Source organism: Lepisosteus platostomus, chromosome 8 (genome assembly GCF_059453375.1).
Source record: "Lepisosteus platostomus isolate fLepPlt1 chromosome 8, fLepPlt1.hap1, whole genome shotgun sequence".
Classification (NCBI taxonomy): domain Eukaryota; kingdom Metazoa; phylum Chordata; class Actinopteri; order Semionotiformes; family Lepisosteidae; genus Lepisosteus; species Lepisosteus platostomus.
The window spans coordinates 20,939,784-20,962,186 of NC_142618.1; the positions used below are offsets into that span (position 1 = coordinate 20,939,784).

Sequence of the window (22,403 nt, forward strand, 5' to 3'; positions counted from 1 at the left end):
GAAGCCCCAGGTTATTCTGCTGTGTAAACGCGGCTCTAGGTCAGCAATGTCATTGAGTTTTTGTTCTGAATTGACTTACCTGGTAAAATAAAGGAATAAATAATGGTAACACAAAAATACTTCCAGACAATTGTTCTTCTTGTTATTAATGAGAAAAAGGCATGGCATGCAGCATAAGCATTTATTGCTTTCCTCTTTCAAATTACAAATCTCTTGCAGGAGCATTTAAGTTAACAATGTGGTTAGCACATTTAGAAGATAATCACACATTACTCCGTCTAGATTGGAGTGTTTAATCTGAGTTTTAAAATTACTGGCAGTGTCTTGTCACGTTCTATTTACTGTTGTTGTGTTCTTTGTATTGCCATCCTTCTTCCCACGCTTTGTTCGCTGCAGTGTAGTTAGTGATAGGCCTTTGTGTTGCACACTTCAATAAAGACATCTGCCATGTTTTTGGAAAATATTTTACTCTCCTTTATTGTGCTGAAAAACAAAAGATTGCAGGCGGAACAATCGGCGTTTCTGCTCTACTGACAACTTTTTAAAATTTGTAGAGTCTTTAAACATTTTCAATGAATAAATAATGACATTTAATTAAGTAATAAAGTACTCTACAGGTCCGGTAATAAAATACATGTACAAGACCAATGTGTGCCCCTTTGTTGAAAATCACATCGTGGACAGTGCCTTGCAAAGGTGTTTAGTGCCTTGCACAGTTTTCACGCTGTTTTTGTTGCTTTAAAGTGTGCAGTCATCTCCCGTACGCAGCATACTCCACATATTAAAAGTTAAAAACAAAAAAAAAAGTAGCTAACCAATAACAGCAGAAAGAGAAAAGGAAAGGCCAAGATGGCGTAAGTATTTAAACCCTTTGCTCATCCATCCATTTTTGACAGTTTTTTGTAGTTCAGGGTGGTGGAGCAACTGAAGCCTCTCGGCAAAAAAACAGGTGCAAGGCAGGGTACACACTGGACAGGCTGCCAGTCCATCGAGGGCAGGCACACACTCATGCCACAGCCAATTTTCACTCATCACTCATGCCGTTGGTTCCCAGTTGACCTCAGAATCAGTTAAAGCTCTCGCTGTAATGGGTGCAGTGTGATGGGGGAGTGAGGTAATTTGTGGAGTACCACAAGGATCTCTTCTAGGACCTCTGCTCTGCTCATCTCCTTATCACTGATATGGAGTCTGGTGTAGTGAGTACACTAATCAAGACAGCAGAAGGTAGCAGGAGATGCCAGATTAGAAGGACTAGTCCATATCATTAAAAAATATGGAGAGAAAGTTCAAGCCTGGTAAGCATCTAGAAGATTACATTTAAGGTACATAAGTGCACAGTTTTGCGTGCGGGTTTCCCATACAAAATGGGGAATGAGAGACTGTATGGGGAAAAAAGGTATCTACATTGACTCACCATTTACATCTCCTAGATGACCTTGGGACTCGGTTTAAAGAGGAAATCAAAATGTTAGGATACAGTATATTGTTAAGAGTTAATAGAATTTAAAACAAAGGGTTGTTAAGTTTAAATTGTAAAGTGCACTAGTAAGGACTCATGTAGAGTTTTGATCACTACTATGTATTCTGGAGCTTGAGGGGATGTCCTACAATGACAGGCTGAGAGAACCTCATACAAGTGACTTGAATGCTCAAAGGCCTTGACAGTGTAATATTTATAGCTTTCTTCACATTAAACTGCAAAACACAAACCAAGGGGTATACATGGAAATAATGTGGAACTGCATTTAGAACAAGAAGAGGAAAAACTCAGCCATATTATTGAAGCTGATGCACTGCCTTATTTGAAGAAACAGCTGGTTTAGATCCTTGGCTCAATTACTGTAGCTATCAACTACTGTGAGGGGGTGGTAGGTTCAGATAAGATGGAGTTCCTTGTGTGAAGTACATTTCCCAGAAGGCAATGCAAAATGACCTGCCATGCTCAGTCACATGACCATTTGGCAATGATTTTTAAAAGCTTTGTTATAATTAATGTGGAACTGAAATCAGCTACAAGTTGAGTGCTTAGGAAAGGATGAAGTTTCAAACTTCACCAGATAATTTTTCTTGTAGTTTTCTGTTCTCTGTCACTTTTGTTTTTATAGCAGAAGGTATGCTAGGTACCCCTTGATTGTTGCCGTGAGGCAAAGTATTGAAATTTCAGTTTCCTTCACAGAATATACGTAAATGAGAAGGTTTATTCTGGGTACATGATCATTCATTACTCACAAAAAATTGGTGATAGTTAGGGTCTTGGTGTGCAGAAAGGCTGTGTAATATGCACAAATGACCTTATCTGACAGATTGCAGTTGACAACTCAAACCATGGTAGGTTAAATTAAATCAATGGCTCATTCTCTGCTCCTAGTGATTCAATGTTATTGACTGAGGAGATAGCACCTAAAATTAAGGAGTAGTGTTAAACCATGAACTCCAGTCTGCCTAGGGGCTGTAAGCGCCTGTAGGAATTTAGCATGCCATGTGCTTGCCAGGGTGCAATGACAACACCTCACAGGTGAAGTGTGCTGTCTGGCTCCGACTGAAGATAGGAAGTCAGTAGGCTGAACTTGCTATGGAAAGGGGCACTTTAAAGAATTTTTATCAACCAACATTATTTCTCCAAGCCACTAAAATAACTGTATGAGTGAGAGAGCTAAGCATGAATATGGGACACTACCTGGGCTGGGTTCCTCACATGGGTTTCCTTATTCTGTCTCCTGACTTGAACCCTGATTGAACAGCTCTGGGATCTATTGCCAGTCAGACTGTTCGCAACCAGCAAACATGCGATCTACCATGAGGAGTAAAGCACTTGGTCTCTTGATAGCATTTAGAGGCTCATGAAGTGTATACAGGGCCAATTTCTGTCTCAAGTGTTTAATTGGCGGAAATACACTAATATGTATATTTATAGAAGTGGCAATTAATACACATGAAAATGCAGTATGAAATAGTTCAGTGTCCTTAACCTCTTGCGCATTCATTGCGTAGTACATAGTATGTTTACCCGTGAGCTTCAGCTACTCTCCTCTCTGGCAGTTGAATTTCTAGCACTTTTGGGTTGCTTTGGTATTAGTAAAAAACAGAACATCTTGGCAGTCTGTCATCCCAAAGGTTATATTTTGGATTTTGTTCGTGCTAATAGGTACTGTATTCATTTTAATCTAGACATCCTGTTTTTCACTTAACATCTATAGGATCTGTTTATTTAACGAGACGTTTTCACCACTGCCAAGCAGTCAACTGTGCCGGTTTTCCGATTCCGTTCTGTGCTGGCTAGTTTGCAGATATGTTTTATAGATCCCTAACTCCTTCTCTTGACAGCTTGGCTCCTGTTAAACCAAGTCTGTTTCTGTGTTGCTGTGTTTCCATGGTATATTGACCAGGTAAATTCTGTGGAGGCATTCTCTCGTACATCTTCAGGCATCTAAGGAGTACTTAGTTGAATATACAGTAGGTGTGCTTTTGGCAACAGTTGGATTCTGCCCATTCTCTCATATTATGAATACTATTCCCATAATAAGCCTGGATACATTTTGCCCAACATTAAGCAGCTTCTAAAGTTGATCTCCTGTAAACTGATACCTGCTTCACATTGTTTGTGCAGTACTTTTATAGATATTTTTACAATGAAACCTGTGAAAACACCACACTCTCAACTCCTCGCATACTTCTAATGCACTGCCTCTTTGTGTGCTTTTCTCTGTCTCACTTTTCAAACTTGCTGTGCCTCTCGGCGTGTCTTACTGCAGGGATCTCCATCAGGTCCTGGACAGAACCAGTCCGACAGGCGTGGAATTGTAGGTCACCATCATAATATTTTTGATGAGGTGATATCTTATCACCTCAATTAAACAGGAGGTTTCTTAAATTAAGAAATTGTTTAGGCCTAAAATCATATTCTCTTGAACAGATTACATTCTTAATTCATCAATAGCTTATAGGTTTCCCAATCTTTACAAACAGATGACCTATACAACTGACTGGATTGTACATCTTCACTTATCTTAAGGAGTGCTTGGTTGAGTACACTCTAGGATCACAATCGGAGACTCCTGTCTAACCGAGTTGGAGGAAAACCCTCCTGCTATTTTTTTGGATCCCATTCCTGAGTTTCTGCCCTTTGCCTCTTGGTGCTCCACATTATGAATGACTCCCTGAGACTTGGAACGGTGCCAGTAGCTTTAAAAAATTACTACAGTCATTACTGACTTAAAACCTGATATGGCTTTAGATAATCTGGCCCATATCAACCTTGTATTTTCTTGTGAAAACATTAGAATGTGCTGTTACAGTGCAACTACTGTCAGTATAAATACGTTTTAGAGCTATTTTAAATTAGTTTGAGCACTTTAGAATGTATTTTATTAATGATTTCCTCATGACAGTTGATACAGGTGCATTATATATCATAATTATCTTAAATTATAGTCCTACATGTACATGAGATACTGTAAATCATGGCTTCCTATTTAGAAACATTTTGGCTTCTCTGGTACAACCCTTAAATGGTTTAATCTTACCTTGCTGAGTGATGACATTTTGTGTCTCTTAGTGGTTTTAGTTCTGAGGTTGGGTTGGTTATGTCTGGTATTTCGCAGGACTCAGTACTGTCCCCTGAGCCCTTTAGTATTTTTGTTCTGAGAGGCGTTAAAAACATAGCAAATACTGCTGGTTCTAAAGCTAATTGATCTTATTTCTAATCCCTCTCAGTACAGAGTAAGTTTTGTTTTGATTGAATAAACGCCAAAATTGTGTGGTCTGAATGATCATTTGTGTACTTTGTATTTTGTGCAACTGATTTGGAGGTAACTGTTTCAGTACAGTACTACCTTGCTTTCAGTTGTGCTGTGTAACTGTTGTTGTGCATCGACCCTCTTTAAAAGACACAGAAGCAGGTTACCTACAGTAGCTCATCAGCTATCTTGTTGAAGAGTCTCACCTATCTTTCTAGTCCCTTTAGTCCCAGCAAGCCCAGGTTCTGGCAGCCATCTGCAGCCTTTTGACCCAAAGAGGAATGTTAATTGTGTTATGAGGAATAGTTAGATGAAAGAAGCAACTAAAACGCCCATTCTCTTCTCCCTGAAATCATCGATTGCCGTTTGCATAAGACAATTGTTTAGAGTAGTTTTCCATTCTTGGTAGAATTTTATGAAGATTTAAGGGTATCCCCAAAATTTTGTCCATTACCTTTGTGATGTTTTCATTCTATCAACCTGGAACAGTAGAAGATGTTTTGTGCTACATGAACAGGCCAATTGCTGTAAAATAGAAGACTATCTGCCTCCGTGCTGTGATGCATGCGGCTGTGTCACAGGCTAGCCCTCACTACAATGTTATTGTCCCCTGAGGCCGGGCTCAGCGTCTGATGTAGTGGGCCTCTATGTCTGTCACAGGCTGGCCCTGCTACAATGTCATTGTCCCCTGATGCTGGGCTCATGTACAGTAGTGGGTAGCTCAGATCCAGATGAATTATAGAGCAGTGCTCAACCTCTGCTGACTGTTGACACTGCTTGGGAAAGTGTAAAGAGGAGGCTTTGAGTCTTGAGGAGTGGCTTCATTCCACCATTGGAGTTCTCCGTAATTGTAAAGCCAGAATGAAAGTACTCTTTGTGCTTTACGTGGCAGAACTTCAAATTAAAAAGGAACACCCCATATTTTCCGAATACCCGTTTGAGTGGTAGATCTTATAATTAAGCTGATTATGCTTTATAAGGAACTCCGAGAACTGCACTAAATGCTTGGAAGTCCCAAGTATTAATAATGACAGAAAATGCACAGCACTTTTAGTTGTTTTGTGTGCATATTATATAAGGAATCATTAGGGATGAATGCTTAGTTTGCTTTACATAACTAATTGGTTGTGCCTGTGCTTCAGCACTTTCTTTCTAGATCAATTCTAGTAAAAGTGTGTGCATGTTTTGCCCAAATGCATTACAATTCCTTATACAGAATTGCTCTTCTGTTATCTACTGTTCAGTATGTTGTTTGACAAAATGTCATTCTGCTGTAATTTCCAGAATGAGCAGTTACATGGACCACAAGCCGAGATTAGCGTAGAATGAATTCATGTTGCCCATGCTGAGGTATTTTTTTTCGTGGGTGCCACTAAGAATTAGTATTTATTCCTTGAAATCTTCAATAGTGATAGCTGATGTTATAAACACTTGAGAATGCACTCTTAATGAGACTATACAATTGTTTTTTGTGGAACCAGATTTTATCTTTATTCTAAAAGCAAAGTTTTTTTTTGTGTCATTTTAGTGCAACAGCTGTCATTTCCACCTATGAAGGTGCATGATATATCACTTTGTTCTAACAAACAGTGGTGTGAAAAAGTGTTTGCCCCCTTCCTGATTTCTTATTTTTTGGCATGTTTGTCAGACTGAAATGTTTCAGATCATCAAACAAATTGAAATATTAGACAAAGATAACACAAGTAAACACAAAATGCAGTTTGCGATAACTGGCAATGAGTCTTTTACAGCGCTGTGAAGGAATTTTGGCCCACTCATCTTTGCAGAATTGTTGTAATTCAGCCACATTGGAGGGTTTTCGAGCCTTAACCGCTTTTTTAAGGTCATGCCACAACATCTCAATCGGATTCAGGTCAGGACTTTGACTAGGCCACTCCAAAGTCTTCATTTTGTTTTTCTTAAGCCATTCAGAGGTTGACTTGCTGGTGTGTTTTGGATCATTGTCCTGCTGCAGAACCCAAGTGCGCTTCAGCTTGAGGTCACGAACAGATGGCCGGACATTCTCCTTCAGGATTTTTTGGTAGACAGCAGAATTCATGGTTCCATTTACCACAGCAAGTCTTCCAGGTCCTGAAGCAGCAAAACAGCCCCAGACCATCACACTACCACCACCATATTTTACTGTTCGTATGATGTTCCTTTTCAGAAATGCTGTGTTACTTTTACACAAAATATAATGGGGGACACACGTTCCAAAAAGTTCAACTTTTGTCTCATCAGTCCACAGAGTATTTTCCCAAAAGTCTTGGGGATCATCAAGATGTTTTCTGGCAAAACTGAGACGAGCCTTTATGTTCTTTTTGCTCAGCAGTGGTTTTCATCTTGGAACTCTGCCATGCAGGCCATTTTTGCCCAGTCTCTTTCTTATGGTGGAGTCATGAACACTGACCTTAACTGAGGCAAGTTCTTTGGATGTTGTTGTGGGGTTTTTTGTGACCTCTTGGATGAGTCTTCACTGCGCTCTTGGGGTAATTTTGGTCGGCTGGCCACTCCTGGGAAGGTTCACCACTGTTCCAATGTTTTCTCCATTTGTGGATAATGGAGTTATCTGTGGTTTGCTGGAGTCCCAAAGCTTTAGAAATGGCTTTATAACCTTTTACAGACTGATAAATCTCAATTACTCTGTTTCTCATTTGTTCCTGAATTTGTTTGGATCGCAGCATGATGTCTAGCTTTTGAGGATCTTTTGGTCTACTTCACTTTGTCAGGCAGGTCCTCTTTAAGTGATTTCTTGATTGAGAACAGGTGTGGCAGTAATCAGGCCTGGGTGTGGCTAGAGAAATTGAACTCAGCTTTCCAAAGATGTGATAAACCAGTTGATTTATGTTTTAACAGGGGGGGCAATCACTTTTTCACACAGGGCCATGTAGTTGTAGTTTGGATTTTTTTTTCCCTTAATAATAAAAACCTTCATTTAAAAACTGCATTTTGTGTTTACTTGTGTTATCTTTGTCTAATATTTCAATTTGTTTGATGATCTGAAACATTTCAGTGTGACAAACATGCAAAAGACTAAGAAATCAGGAAGGGGGTAAACACTTTCACACCACTGTATTTGAAAAAGAGTAAGCCAATATCTTTGATGTTTAAGGTATGTGAGACTTAAAGGAGGAAGGTATTCTAGATGCAGTAAATTGTTTAAAATTCAGTGATGTTCATAGAGCACTCAGAGGTTATCATCTGGTCACCATTCTCTAAGGGGGTGGCTGGTCACTTAGGGTGACCCGAAGTCTTCTCCAGCTGTCCCTGTCACCAGGTGCCTGTTCTAATCTTCCAGATTGTTCACCTCAAGAAACAATGGCAGGATGCAAGCAGATGGACATAATATTTCAGAAAGGTTTCAGAGTCCTGTTGTGCTTTCATATGGAGATCCCAAGAATGGTGTTAGAGAAGCTTAATACAACTTTCTTTTTCTTATTCAAGGCAAGCTATAGTATTTTCTTAACCTTTTTTTCACTTTATGCATTTTCAATATTTATATCTTAATTGTATTGAATGAATTGTTCGAAAGCATTTTTTCTGACTCGCACTGACGAAATGTCTGCACAGGTACTGCATATATCTTAGCAAAACAGAATAATATGGCTCTGAGGATTTATGTCAAGCATGGCATTTGCTTAAAAATGGTCCGCAGTCCACTCACTCTGTGATATGGTAAAGCCAAAGAAGACAGAGGGTCTTACATATGCTGCATGAGTGTGTTGCTTTGTCTTCTTGAAGGCTTTTTTTTTTAGAAATCAATTATAAAGAAAAGCCTAAAAAACGTGTATTAGTGTTTTGCAGCAACCCACCGTTACCCATGGCTGTGCTGATTTGGTTTTGCAGTGAAGAATGAATGTGGCTCAGATGCTGAGGATGAGCAGAACAATGACCCTATCGTGGAGGAGATCCTGCAGCAGGGGGACACCGCTGTCATCTACCCTGAGGCACCGGAGGAGGAGCAGAGACAGGGCACACCTGAGGCCAGCGGCCACGACGAAAACGGTAATTAATAATAATTCCTTACACTTGCGTAGCGCTTTTCTGGACACTTCACTCAAAGTGCTTTACAGGTAAGGGAGACCCCACCACCACCACCACCACCACCAATGTGCAGCCCCACCTGGATGATGTGATAGCAGTCAGACTGCGCCAAAACACTCATCACACACCAGGTATCAGTGGGGAGATGTGATGACGCCAGCTCATGGATGGGGATTATAAGGAGGCCATTATTGGTAAAGGCCAGGGGGGAATTTGGCCAGGACGCTGGGGTTACACCCCTACTCTTTTCGAGAACTGCCCTGGGATTTTTAATGATCACAGAGAGTCAGTTTTACTTCTCATCCAAAGGTCGGTGCCCGTCACTATAATGGGGCATTAGGACCCATACAGACCACAGGATGAGCGCTCCCTACTGATTCCACTTACACCAACAACCTTTCCCAGGAGGTCTCCCATCCAGGTACTGGCCAGGCTCACACCTGCTGAGCTTCAGTGGGTTGCCAGTTGGGAGTTGCAGAGTGATATTGCTGCTGGCCATACAAGGTAAAGAGTCCTATGCAGGGTATATATGGGTAAAGAACCCACACTCTTGCCAGAATCCTGCAGAGAGGTTTCTCAGCTGTTAAACCTTCTGATCAAGTATGTTGTCAGTTTGATGCATCACAAGAATGCTCTGCATACCTCTGAGTTAAGCCCAGGGAGTGTTTTTAACCTTCAGTCACGGGAGAAAACTAGAGAAAATGACAAAAACTGATGTCACATAATATCATACATCCAAAATGTGTCACATACAGTCTTTCAGAGTTTGACATGTCTGCCATACAGATTCAGGCAAATGCTGTACAACACGGTAGCATCCCGAGTTTCAATTACATACCATTTTACTCAGAAAGGCCAATTTCCCTGCCATAATGAATATCATTTTAAAGTTTAATTTAATCTCTTTGCAAATTCTTTTCAATTATTCAAGGTCTGTCACCACAAGGTACATTATTGTTCTAATTTTATGATCATAGACACCCTACCTTGAATACTCATGCCAGTCCTTCCTTAAGAATGCACTACTCTAGTGATATTTGTGTAAAGACAAAAGGTAGCTCTAACAGGCCAATCTGTCTTTTACAGTAACTGTGGTTTATCTGTCGTCTTCTTCACAGGGACACCCGACGCTTTCTCTCAGCTTCTCGCTTGTCCGTACTGCGACAGAGGATACAAACGCTACACATCTTTGAAAGAACACATCAAGTATCGACACGAGAAGAACGAGGACAACTTCAGCTGCTCCGTTTGCAGTTACACATTCGCCTACCGAACACAGCTAGAGCGCCACATGACGGCACACAAATCTGGGCGAGATCAGGTAGGAGCTGAAATGTCGCTAACTAATCCCAGAACGTGGTCTGGAAGTGCTTAAAGCAGTTCATTCAATTGGCATTCAGCTAGACACAAGTGATTGCAGATTATTTTCATTTTCTAAACAGTCATTTAGAGACAAATTCACGGCAAACTTATGTTGGGGTGTTTTTCTTTGTAACCTTCCAGCGTCACGTCACGCAGTCTGGGGGAAATCGGAAATTCAAGTGCACTGAATGTGGAAAAGCGTTTAAATACAAGCACCACCTCAAGGAGCACTTGCGTATCCACAGTGGTAAGCGCAAAGCCTGTTTTTTCTGCACCTCGCTTCATCAAAACTCTCTCGCCTCCAAGCTCCTCTCAATTGGGTCTATTTTTTTTTCGTTGCGAAAACCTTTTAACTGACTCATTTTGAATGAGTCAATTTACGCTGCATAGGATTAAAGAAAACGTGTGCCATTTTGGCAGGAACAATCAAGCTAAAAGTATTGTTTTCATGACAAGACATGAATAATCTTTTCAGTGTGTTCATTTTCTAGTGTGCAAGTTGTCCTTATCAATATAGTACCCTGATTTTGTTATTGGTATAGATATAGTGACCCCAATAAGCCTTTAGCTTGTACTAAGTCACCTAGTAATTTTAAGGGTGCTAAGACTGTTTTCCCCTGAAATAGGTTATTTATATATCTCAGATCCACCCGTGCTCCCACAGCCCAGCACAATACATTAGTTTCACATAATGACCCTTCTTTATTCCCCTGCATGTCGATTGCCAGGTGTAATAATGCATTGTCCCTACTTCTCATGCCACTCCCACCCCCCAGTCTCGAGCAATACCTGTACTACCATTCCACATGTCACCTCTGAACTGTATGGTAATTAACGCACATCTACAGGAATGTGTGTCGGTCAATCTTTGTCGATTCTTTAAGACGGGGACACTTAAAGAACAAAGAAAGATAAACACACCAACCCTTACAATGACACTGGCCATTCTTTGCAAACATAGTTAACAGTGTCCCAAAACCTGTTGCCACCTATACCTACATTTTGTGACCCACATGGTAATTGGCAATATGTACAGCAATTCAAAAACATTTCCCAGTGCTCACATCAAATGAGCCTTTCATGAGTCGTTGGTACACGTGGAAGCCTAGCAGCAGGTTTCCCTTTTTTCATTTTGAATCTCTTTCGCTTTGCAGGAGAGAAGCCATATGAATGCCCAAACTGCAAAAAGCGTTTTTCTCACTCTGGGTCGTACAGCTCCCACATCAGTAGCAAGAAATGTATCGGTCTGATGCCTGTGAATGGACGACCTCGGCCAGGCGTCAAGCCTTCCCAGTGCGAGTCTCCGTCTCTGTCATCGTCACCCACCGCACCCGCCCGGACCCAGCTCCGGGAAAAGATTGACAACGGCAAACCCTTACAAGAGCAGCTTCCCATCAACCAAATCAAAACCGAACCTGTGGATTATGAGTACAAACCTATCGTGGTAACCCCGGGAATCAACTGTGCCACACCTTTGCAAAATGGGGTGTTCAATGGAGGCTCTCCTTTGCAGGCCACGGCTTCATCTCAGGGTGTGGTGCAGGCTGTGGTGTTGCCAACAGTTGGCCTCGTGTCTCCTATTAGCATCAACCTAAGTGACATTCAGAATGTTCTCAAAGTAGCAGTGGACGGGAATGTTATCCGCCAAGTCCTGGAGAATGCTCACATCAATGCCTCATCCAAAGAACAAGGAACAATTGGCTCAATGCAGCCGGGAGGCCATTCCCTCATCTCTGCCATCAGTCTTCCCCTCGTCGATCAGGATGGAACGACCAAAATCATTATCAACTACAGCCTGGAGCAACCCAGCCAAGTTCAAGTCGCACCTCAAAGCTTGAAGAAGGAAAACTCGAGCAACACCGAGGTCTGCAAAACTGAGAAACTCCCCGAAGACCTCACCGTCAAAACCGAGAAAAGCAAAAGCCCTGAGACTGAAAAGAGTACCAGCACTTGTCTTCTTTGTGATGACTGCCCAGGTGGTTTAAATGCACTTCAAGAGCTTAAACACTGTAATTTGAAAAGAGAAGGTGGGAGTCAGGCTTCCCATGTCAATGGGACAGATCCAGAAAAATCTGGTTCGTCTCTTCCTTTGGACGGAAGTCTGTCTCCTGGCCAGCCACCCCTAAAGAACCTCTTGTCACTCCTCAAGGCATATTATGCCTTAAATGCCGAGCCAACCAAGGAGGAGCTCTCCAAAATTTCTGATTCCGTAAACCTGCCCCTAGACGTGGTCAAGAAGTGGTTTGAGAAGATGCAGACTGGACAGATTTCGATGGGGGCTTCGAGCTCTTCCTCAGGACAAGAGACACCCCCGCCTGAATCTGATCAGACTGAAGCGGCTTCACCCTCCACAGGAAAAGCACCGGACAGCACAACGACCGAGGACAACCCAGATACGTTGACTAAGTCCCAGGCTGTTTCCCTGCCGCCCCCCAGCAGGAGTATAAATGGATCTGGAAGCAACACCCCTTCCCCCTCACCACTAAATTTGTCTTCATCCAGGCCTGTTATTGTGAAGACTGAGGACAACCCTGAGGAAGAGGTGCAAGCAGAACCCCTCGACCTTTCACTACCAAAGCTACCCAGAGAAGAAATGGAAAGAGCCACCAGTTCCAGTGTTTACCAGAACAGTGTTTTCTCCATTCAGGAAGAACCTTTGAACTTGACTTGCACAAAGAAGGAACAGCTACAAAGTGACACTATTAGCGCAAGCCTAAATCCTATTTATGTTACCCCACAAAGTGCCAATCCTATCAACATCGCTATTCCCACAGTCACCACTCAGTTACCTACGATTGTTGCCATTACCGACCAGAGCAGTGTCCCTTGTATTCGGGCACTAGCAACCAACAAACAGACTATCTTGATCCCCCAGGTTGCGTACACATACACCACTTCAGGAACCAGCCCCGCAGGAACTGAAACCCAGCTGAAAACAATACAAACAAATGGAAACCAGGTTTGTAAAAAAATAATACTAATTCCTTGTTTGAGAATAGCTGCTTTGGGTCTGAGTAAAGCGTGTTTCTTAGAACTTTCTATTCAAGATAAAAAAAACATTCACTTTTGTCCTCTTGGTTTCATATCTAGTAACATTTAGAGTTGGCTTTGTGGGATTTGGGTTGTGTTTTCTCTACCACTTATCACTCTAGTATTGTAACTCTGAGTCAGTAGTATTCTGACAGAAAACAGAAGAACCTGTCTTACTTGAAAATTGAAAATGTGCATTTGCTGCCCCTAATGAAAAACAATTGACCTCAGGTATAAAGTTTGAGCTGACTGAGTCACCACGTGCTCCATCCTTGTGTCACAAGATTGGGGAAGAGAAAGAGAAACATTGCAAAAGTGCATCTGCAGGGTGACGAAATTGAATTGTGTTATATTGCACAATATAGAATAATTCTCTTTTTTGTCTTTCAAAACCAGGCTTAGTCCTCCTTTCTTAGAGTTCATTATTTCCTGATAAACACACTTGAAAAGGATATATGCTACATGTCTTTAGGTTATAGGACAAATCTGGATGATGATGTTATATATACAGTATAAGGCAAACATGTAAAACAGAATTAAAATCTTAAATTCGATGTTGAAAAATTAGCAACTAAGTATTTGCTGCTGTGTACAGAAGTACTGCTTATCAACATGTTTCTAATACGCTAACCAGTCAAACGTCTGCTACAAGTGTAATTGAAAGATAATTGTAGGAATTGAAAATTCAAGTTTTATTTGAATTTTGTTTGAATGTAAAATAAGGTTTTATTGCCTTCCTAACCCTGCAAACCAAATATGAAAACATAGTAACAGCAAAATGTGATAAACAGAAATTCTCCTCCATAAATCAGAAAAATGAACTTAGTTCCTTCTGACATAGTGCAACACTCTGTTCATAGCAGGAGAGGTGAGAAGATTCAAGGGAATAAATAAATTAAAAACATTTAAGTTCCTGTTTCAAGTGTATTCTAGCGGCCTTCAATTAAGTTGTGTGGTGTAACAGGGTGTTGCTTCTTAACACTAAATTTAAACTGTAGATGCATCACTGAGCCCTTGGGACTCTTTCATAGAAAATCACTGCTGTGATTCCAGATGTCTTGGAAACTTTCCTCTAAGGTCAGCTATTGCAGAGAAGCAAAGTTCCACCTATCTAGCCCAGTTTTGAAAAGTTTCCATATTTCATCTTAAGTAGAGGGTGGAGAAGGACAGTCCCTGGAAGCTTTGTGATATCTCATAATTCTTCTTTTATTTTAGTCTTTGGACTGTTACACTAAGCTGTTCACTTTGGAAACAAGAGTGAAGGTGGAAACACCACATGGGCCAGAAGCACTGGCAGGTCTCAGCGCTGGCTGAGGTCTAGGGTGATTTTATGCTTGTTTGTAAGAAGGTGGAGCGGTCTCGCCCATAAAAGAGCTGGGTGTATCCTGGTTCTTCAGAGGCATTTCAGTGCTCTGGTGTTCCTCTCAGGCAGTGCTTGAGAGAACAGAAGGGGCAGGCCACTGCCAGGAATAGTGTACTGTACATATTATCAGGGCATCTCCAGGCATTCTGTCCATTATAGAATGTCGGGGAGTCACTGGGAGTCCAAATCAGCAGGCATGTAAATGCCACGTTATGCACACAGTTTAGACAGCAGGAGCCATAGGGCTTGAATATGGTGCTCTCTCCACAGTTCTCTCTGCTGTTTTCCTTGTTAAAGATGCCATTCCTAATCCCTGACTCTTTTGGAAATCAAGTGTTGCTTTGTGCATCAACAACTGGATGATAGCTGCACTATATAAAACAAGTTCAGTTTTTGTACTGGTCAGAGGTAGTCAGTGCTTTTCTTGCTGTGATTGTTTTGGATGAGCTTTTTTGCTCTTTAGCATTTCAACTAACTGAAATGTGCTTAACATTTGAATTTTCCCCTCTGTTTTTAATTTCCCTTTTCTTTATTTTTAGCCCTGCAAAACAAAAAAGGTAAATATTTTTCTGCGTTGTGTTCTTCATCACTGTTTGTTTGCCCCCTAATGGCAAAGGTGTGTTAACAAGCATTTGTGGTTTTCCAGTTCATTCAAAGACACAAGACGTTTCCACATCCCAGATTTCCACTTGACTGTTGAAATCTGCTTATAAACCATGCATGACAAGGGATTTTTACTCATGCCTGCGAGTCAGCAACCACATGAAATGGTCCACTGAAAAAATCTGCCCAGTACGCTTGAACAGATGTGTGCTGTAGATACAAATTCAGTTTGTTTTTCTTTGGTCAGTTTTGTAGCCTTTTAACTTTATTTATGGATCTTATGTAAAATAAGTTTTGCACTATGATCTTGACTTTATATCATTGGCCTTGGTACACTCTATAAATTTACCACACTAAAGACCAGTTTGGCCTTGTCTGTGTTTTTTTTCATTGTTTAGAAACCTGGTCTGCTTTTGTGGTAACATAAAACAGTAATACGAGAGAACTCTGTTTAGGCGGACTAGTTTAGCTAGTCTTTACTGACACATTTGAAATAAATGTTACACTTATTTTTATGGTGCTGGCATAGACACAGTGCAGTACAGTAGGTGTAATTGGTAAGTCCCTGCTTCATCTGGCTGTTCCACTATCTGAATGAAGACAATAATAACAAATCCAAGGCAGCAACGTCTCATTTTAGAAACCACCATTAAGACCAAGAGAACCTAGCAGGCATTTATCAATCACATTTCCATTGGCTACATCTGTTACTTGTACTTTTTGAATTATACTCTAAAAATTCACTTGTGCCTCCTTCCGGTACTGCATCTAGACTAAAATCCTTTGGCTCTCAAGCTTTTGAGCTGACTAACTTAAAGCTAACACTCTCAGAGTATTACGTGTCTTCCATTCTTCGTATCCTTTTATGTGCTGTTAGTTTTCTTTTCTGTTTTAGTTCTGTAGAGACCTCAATTCACTCTTCCTAGTGCTATCATTTTTCTTTTGTTTTACGCATCACGAGGATGTTCTTGAGCAGTTTCTCATAACGGTGACAGAAAATGAAAAAGTTTCACTCTTACTTAATTTGACATTTTCAGATCTAGTTGTATTTTCACGCAAAAAATATGGTGAAAGAGCTGATGTATGAACCTACAGCTTGGTTTTGCTCTTTAAAGAAAGCAGCTTTCAGGCTTGTGTATGTTTCGATACAAATTACTATTGTATCCTCCATTTCTCTGTCCCCATCTTCTGTGTTCTGTAGTTTGGGAGCTCATAAAATGCACCTGCCGGTACCTGAATACGGGGGTTTTGCTACTCTTCAGTAGCAAACAACTAAAGAAAAGCTGAAAAAATAACAACTTAAGAAGTTTTCCTGAAACCTGTAGTTTCCTAACTATGTTTTATGACCTCCCTGTCTCCATTTTGTCCCCAGCTTCACCCTTTAATTACAGTATGAAATGTGTACATACTATTAGAAGGCATTTGCTGTAGGCCTGATAAAGGTGACATCCTGGTATATTTATCCTGACATTTAACAAGTCAGTCACATGTTATTTACTGGCTGGGGAAATATATCATGTGCTGTCTCTTAAGTCTGCTTATAGAAAGAGCAGTTAGTTTTCTGTCAATTTTGTGAGATTTAAAAAATGAAATTTACCTATTTTAAGACTGCACACCTTTAAATCATAGCATTGTTTTGTGTATTTTGTGCCACTTTTGGTGAAAAGTGGCAGTATTGTGAAGGCTTGCACTTTGTTTTTTATATGTTACTGAGAATGCAACTACTGTATATGTGTCTGTATATATATATATTCTGTAACTTCATCACCTTCTTGCTTTTCATTTCATTATTGTTTTTCACATCTGATATATTATTAGCCTTGTAATGAAAGAAGTAGACGATATCCTGAAATAAGACGAGATTATTTTTTTTCCTGTTTGACCCGAGTCCTTTAAATGTCACCCCTCTCTCATTCTCTCACAGGAAGACACTAGTTCTGAGGGCATCTCCACTGTGGAAGACCAAAACGACTCCGACTCCACTCCTCCACGGAAGAAGATGAGGAAAACAGAAAATGGAATGTACGCCTGTGACTTGTGTGATAAAATATTCCAGAAGAGCAGCTCTCTGCTGAGGCACAAGTATGAGCACACAGGTATGTGGAAAATATCACCTCAGAGCCATGATTTATGACCACGGTTGACTCCTCTGTCTGCTGTTGTTGAGACATTGCATCACTGTGTGCTGCTGAGGTCCAGAGACATATAAAACAAGCCTGAAGAGATACAGTAGGAAGACAAAAATGCAATATGGCTATCCGTGACATAGTTTATGGATACTAGAAACAACCCTTTTAGCAATTGCTGCATAACATGCTCTTAAAGCATTGTAAATTCTTTCCTGTATTTTAATTAAACTTGGATATTGCATCAGGGTTCTGCTTGTAATTAACTGTGTGCTTTTGGAGTAGTCAGACAAAGGAAGCACAGGCAGTGTCTCAGTGTGAGTGCAAATCACCCATATTGAAAATACTTTTCAGTTGCAACACTAGCAGCAGGAAAGTAAGGACATATTTAAATTGAATGAATTTATCATTGTCAGTAGCTACAATAGTTGTGTACTATAGCACTTGTGTTCAAAGTAGATCTTTCCTGTAGCAGTCAGAGTAAAGTTAATTTACTTGAGCACTTTATGTTTTACACATTTTTTCATTCTTTGGTCTCCTTGAATAGTTTTCAGCACATTTTCTAGTTCGACAGCACCTTGGCAGCTATTGCATTTTTCTGAAGTGACAAAGTCAAAGCTCACTGCTTTTATAAAAATACATGAACTGCTTTACAGCAGCTTGTGCTGCTCAATAGTACTATCTGTACCTGTCTTCTTTACAGTATTATTCAAATTATATTGCAGACATACAACGTTAGCAATGCACATTGGCACAGCAGTTGGAAATTTAAATCTTTGTATATTGGTTGGAGTTTAGTGGTTTAAATGCTGGATTTCAGCTCTTTACAGTAGTTCCAATATGGATTTGGAAATCAGCTTTCCACGTCCTCACTGAAGCAATTGTGTCCTATAAGCAGACCCACAGTAATACATTTTAACCCTTATGTACAAGGCCTAGTATAACACCCAGTACCTTTATTCCCATAATAATGATAATTTCAGTGTTTTATAAAGGGTCTTGATGGTCATAATGCTTTAAATATTAATACTGATATAGCTGATTAATTAAAACAGGTTTCCCTGGATTTCTGCTTCCATTAACGTACTTCTTTATTCCAATACCACAAAAGCACTGCAGCTGCCTTTCCTGTGTAACCTTTTCAGTTTTTTTTAAGGATGTTAAAAATCTAACAGAACAAATGGAACAGGGTGTGTTATTTATTGGGTTCTAAACCGAAAACGGCCTTTAATGTGCAAAGCGGATCTTGGGGGCCGATTCCGGCTCACCCGAGGCCCAAGTCGCGCCGGTGCTCTGATGTTGTCCCCTGCTCGTTTCAGGCAAAAGGCCTCACGAGTGCGGCATCTGCAGCAAGGCCTTCAAACACAAGCACCACCTGATCGAGCACATGCGCCTGCACTCGGGCGAGAAGCCCTACCAGTGCGACAAGTGCGGCAAACGCTTCTCCCACTCGGGCTCCTACTCGCAGCACATGAACCACCGCTACTCCTACTGCAAGCGGGAGGCCGAGGAGCGCGAGGGGCCCGAGCCCGAAGAGGGGGAGGCCGAGGGGGAAGGGGAGGCCGGGCCCGGGGGAGACGGCCTGCCGGCGGAGCCGCAGCCCGACAGCAGAGCCACCTCCCCGCCCTCCCAGCTGGACTCGGACGACAGGGAGAGCAGCACTCGGGAGGACGAGGACAGCGAGGAGGAGGAGGAGGAGGAGGAGGCGGCGGCGGCGGCGGCGGGGGCAGGCGCGGAGAGGAGCGTGAAGGAAGAAGTCGGAGAAGAAGGAGCAGGGGAAGGCGGGGATGCCGAAGCAGGGGAGGAAATGGAAACGGGGGAGGAGGAGGAGGAGGAGGAGGAAGAAGAGGAAGAGGAGGAGGCACAGACAGGAGCAACCCTGATGGAAACCGAAGAAGAGGCCGCCGGGGATACACAAGAGCGAGAAACGCCTGAAGACGAGGGAGACGGAAAATGAAGTGTACCGGATTCTTTTTTTTCTTTTTTTTTAACGAAGAATGGAAGGAAACGATGAAGGAAAAAACAAACAAACAAAACCACAGTTTGCTGTACAATAGAAAATTTATTGTCGAAAAAACACGGTTGCTCGGATGCTGTTTCAGTTCACTACTGTGTATAAATCCAGGTGTGCCTGAACTCAAAAACTAGTACCTTTTCCACATGAAAAATTTTCAGTGTTAGAAATTGTTTGTAAAAATACTTAAAGTTTAATGAAAAAAAATGCATATACTGACTTTGAAAGCTAGAATCAACAAGTTTTAGATAATGTTTTATTACTAAGACATCATGGGTCATTTCTTTTATCAGTGTTACTAATTTCGTCATTCATGTTATAACCTTTCAAGTTGTACAGTTGGGAGAGATTTCTATACCTTTTTATTGCCAATGAAATTTGCTAAACCAGTATTTTGTTAAGTTGGAAAAAAGAACTCTGCACTACAGTATTCCTGGTTTACCTAAGGATACAACATGCTTCAGTGTTGTCTACCCTTCAGTATTATCGCACTAGAGTAGTTCTCGATAACATTAGCCAATGTTAGTATAGCATTTGTCGAAGTGGATTGTTAGCCTTAAGAAAAGAAAATAGTTTATGCTCTGGGGAAAAAAAATGTGGCATCTGATACTGTTAGAAAACTTATACCAGGGAACAGAATATCAGAAGTATTAAAGCCAGCAATTTTTATTTATTTTTTTTTATTTTGCATTCAGTGTTATAAATTCAGAAGAAGCAAGACAAATTATGATACAAAGCATTTGAATCCCCCAGCCTTATGCAAGACCTGTGTGCTGTAAGTGCCATTGAACAGTGTTATTTTTTAATAAGTGGCTGTAGCCAGTCTTTCTTTTATTGTTGGGCCCATATTAACTAAACTTTGTTTGCTGTCTCAGTAGCATCAAGTATCCAATCCCAAGAGGTTTTATATGCATCCTGACATTTGAAATGTTATTAATTTCAATTGAGCATTGTTTTCATTTTAAAAATGCTGCATGCAGTCGGGTTGGCTGGAAGATAGGGTGAAAACAAAGTATATACATGGGGTTGGTTGTGTACATTTCCTACCCTGGAATGTCTGTCCTTTTAGGTTCCATGCACTTGTTTAATAATGTTTGTGGCAAACTAGCCTGTATTTCAGTTAACAAATGCTAGTGAATATGGTCCCTAAATATTAAGTGTTAGATGGTTTTACCTGTCAGTATTATTTTAAGTTTTGTTTTATCCTTTAGAAGTTTTTTATGTTAATGCAAAAAAATGTGTACTGTATGTTTCAAACAATGGCAGTATTAATACCCTACTCACTGATATATGTACCAGTTTAGTTTTAGAAAACTTTTATATTTATGTGTCTTATTTTTATATTTCTTTATGGTTATTTATTACACAATGTAGTGTATAATACTGTAGTTTGTATTAATACAATAATATATTTTAGTATGAAAAATAATTTGGAAGGTTGTTAAGATTTCCAAAGTTAGAAGTGAAGTTCTGGCACTTGAGGTTTGTTTTAAAAAAAAATGTCAGCATTTCAGTTTGTCTTTAGAGATACACCTTCAGCAAAGGTTGGAACCTGTTATCTTTCCATACATTATCAAGTTGGTTTTACTTTTTCCCACTTTAATATTAAGCTACTGAATTTTGAAAACTAACTGTGTGACTAATAGCATGAGATGTTGCTGTTGTATTGAAGGATTATCCTAACCATGAAGCTGTACTGTCCTTTATGAAGCCAAAATTATATTGACATACCTTTTTATGTTTTATCTGTGCCAATTCTTTTCTTTGTATGTCTAAATCAAGGCTACAATGTCTTTTATACGTCCCAATTTAATCCATGGTCATTTTTATAGTTTTTTGTTGTTTTTTTTTTTATCTGACTGCCCATCTCACAATAAAATACATCAACAAAGCAGCCTTTTGTTGTTATGATTGCATTATTCCATGCATGTATTGTATTTCTTAATCTTTTTTCTTCTTTTAAGAAACATCAAAATAATGAGAATTGACAGTGATATAATATTTTAGAAACAGTTGACACTATTTTCACATTGGTTCCCTTAACAAATTTAGATCTTGGAAGACTGTTTTCCTTTTGTTGATATCCCCAAAATATTTTATTGTGGATAACATTATTTCAGAAAATTGAAAAATATAACACTTCAGTAGATAATAGATTGCAGGTAGCAGAAGGCATACAAATAGAAATGCTTGGTTATTACTCTACTTGATTAAAAAAAGAATGCTCCCCCATACAGTATATGTGACAATTAAAATTGTCAGCAATTGTGTTTTTTTTGTGCACAGATATCAGGTACATGCTCAACAAGACGCCAGATAGAAGAGCTTTGAATTGAGTCTTTTTCAGATGATTTCAAGTAAATATTGCAGAGAAAATTACAATTACCTCTGAGTTTAATGTCCTGGAACATATATCCTACCTGTGGAGTTTGACTCTTACGGCAGTCTATCTGGAAAAAAAACAGGCTAGTTACTTAACTGAAGGGCTGGAGCACAAGATAATTGTAACCACAGTGGTTATACACTTGAATGGGTTTCTGAACTTCCATTTTTTATTTTGCTATCAAATAACAATTCTAAAGGAGCTACTTTACAAAATAGTCTAAGGCACATATACTGTGGCTTGGGGTGTTTTTGCTTAGTGCCTGGCACAGCCTGGTGGTCACATTCACGGTGTGCACAAGTATTTCTGACTTTTACTGAACTCCACACCAGCACACCCCTGGCTCCTAATGGTGTGACAGCTCTGAGATCTGAGTGTAGTCTGTATAATAACTTTTGAACACACAGGGTTTTCCTTTTCACGTACTTATTCTCATGTCTCTGTGTGGAATGCACATTGCAGGTGTGTGTCGATTCCTAAAATGTCAGGCTCGTGTATTAAAAGCTTACCATATCCTTCTATGCTCTTTGCACTTCCTTTTCAAAGCGCAAAACTCTTTCTTATGGCTGTCATGCTTGGGGAAAAGTCTTCAGAGTGCCCTGTGCCTTTCAAAAAGACTAAGGGCACAACAATGCATAATGTGGACATTTGGTCTACTTCCAACAACCTAGTGCTCCCATACCATTGGACTTCTCTGTGTCTGTACAGGTAAGCAATATTTCAGTTTGGAGAACACTTTTTA

At 40.3% G+C, this 22,403-nt stretch overlaps 1 protein-coding gene across 4 annotated transcripts in view; it reads left to right on the top strand.

Annotated features, from left to right (window-relative positions):
- zeb1b (zinc finger E-box binding homeobox 1b) overlaps positions 1–21,172 on the top strand; it is a 108,181-nt gene extending 87,009 nt beyond the window's left edge. For 3 of the 4 annotated variants that reach the window (XM_088642870.1, XM_088642873.1, XM_088642872.1), the window contains exons 4-10: positions 8,583–8,741; positions 9,899–10,101; positions 10,284–10,389; positions 11,297–13,101; positions 15,075–15,092; positions 17,063–17,234; positions 18,584–21,172. In XM_088642870.1, coding sequence (XP_088498996.1) covers positions 8,583–8,741; positions 9,899–10,101; positions 10,284–10,389; positions 11,297–13,101; positions 15,075–15,092; positions 17,063–17,234; positions 18,584–19,221 — 3,101 coding nt within the window. In that variant the 3' untranslated portion in view covers positions 19,222–21,172. The remainder of the gene's footprint in view (positions 1–8,582; positions 8,742–9,898; positions 10,102–10,283; positions 10,390–11,296; positions 13,102–15,074; positions 15,093–17,062; positions 17,235–18,583) is intronic. The other variant, XM_088642871.1, reaches the window with a different exon arrangement.
- The last annotated feature ends 1,231 nt before the right edge of the window (positions 21,173–22,403 follow it).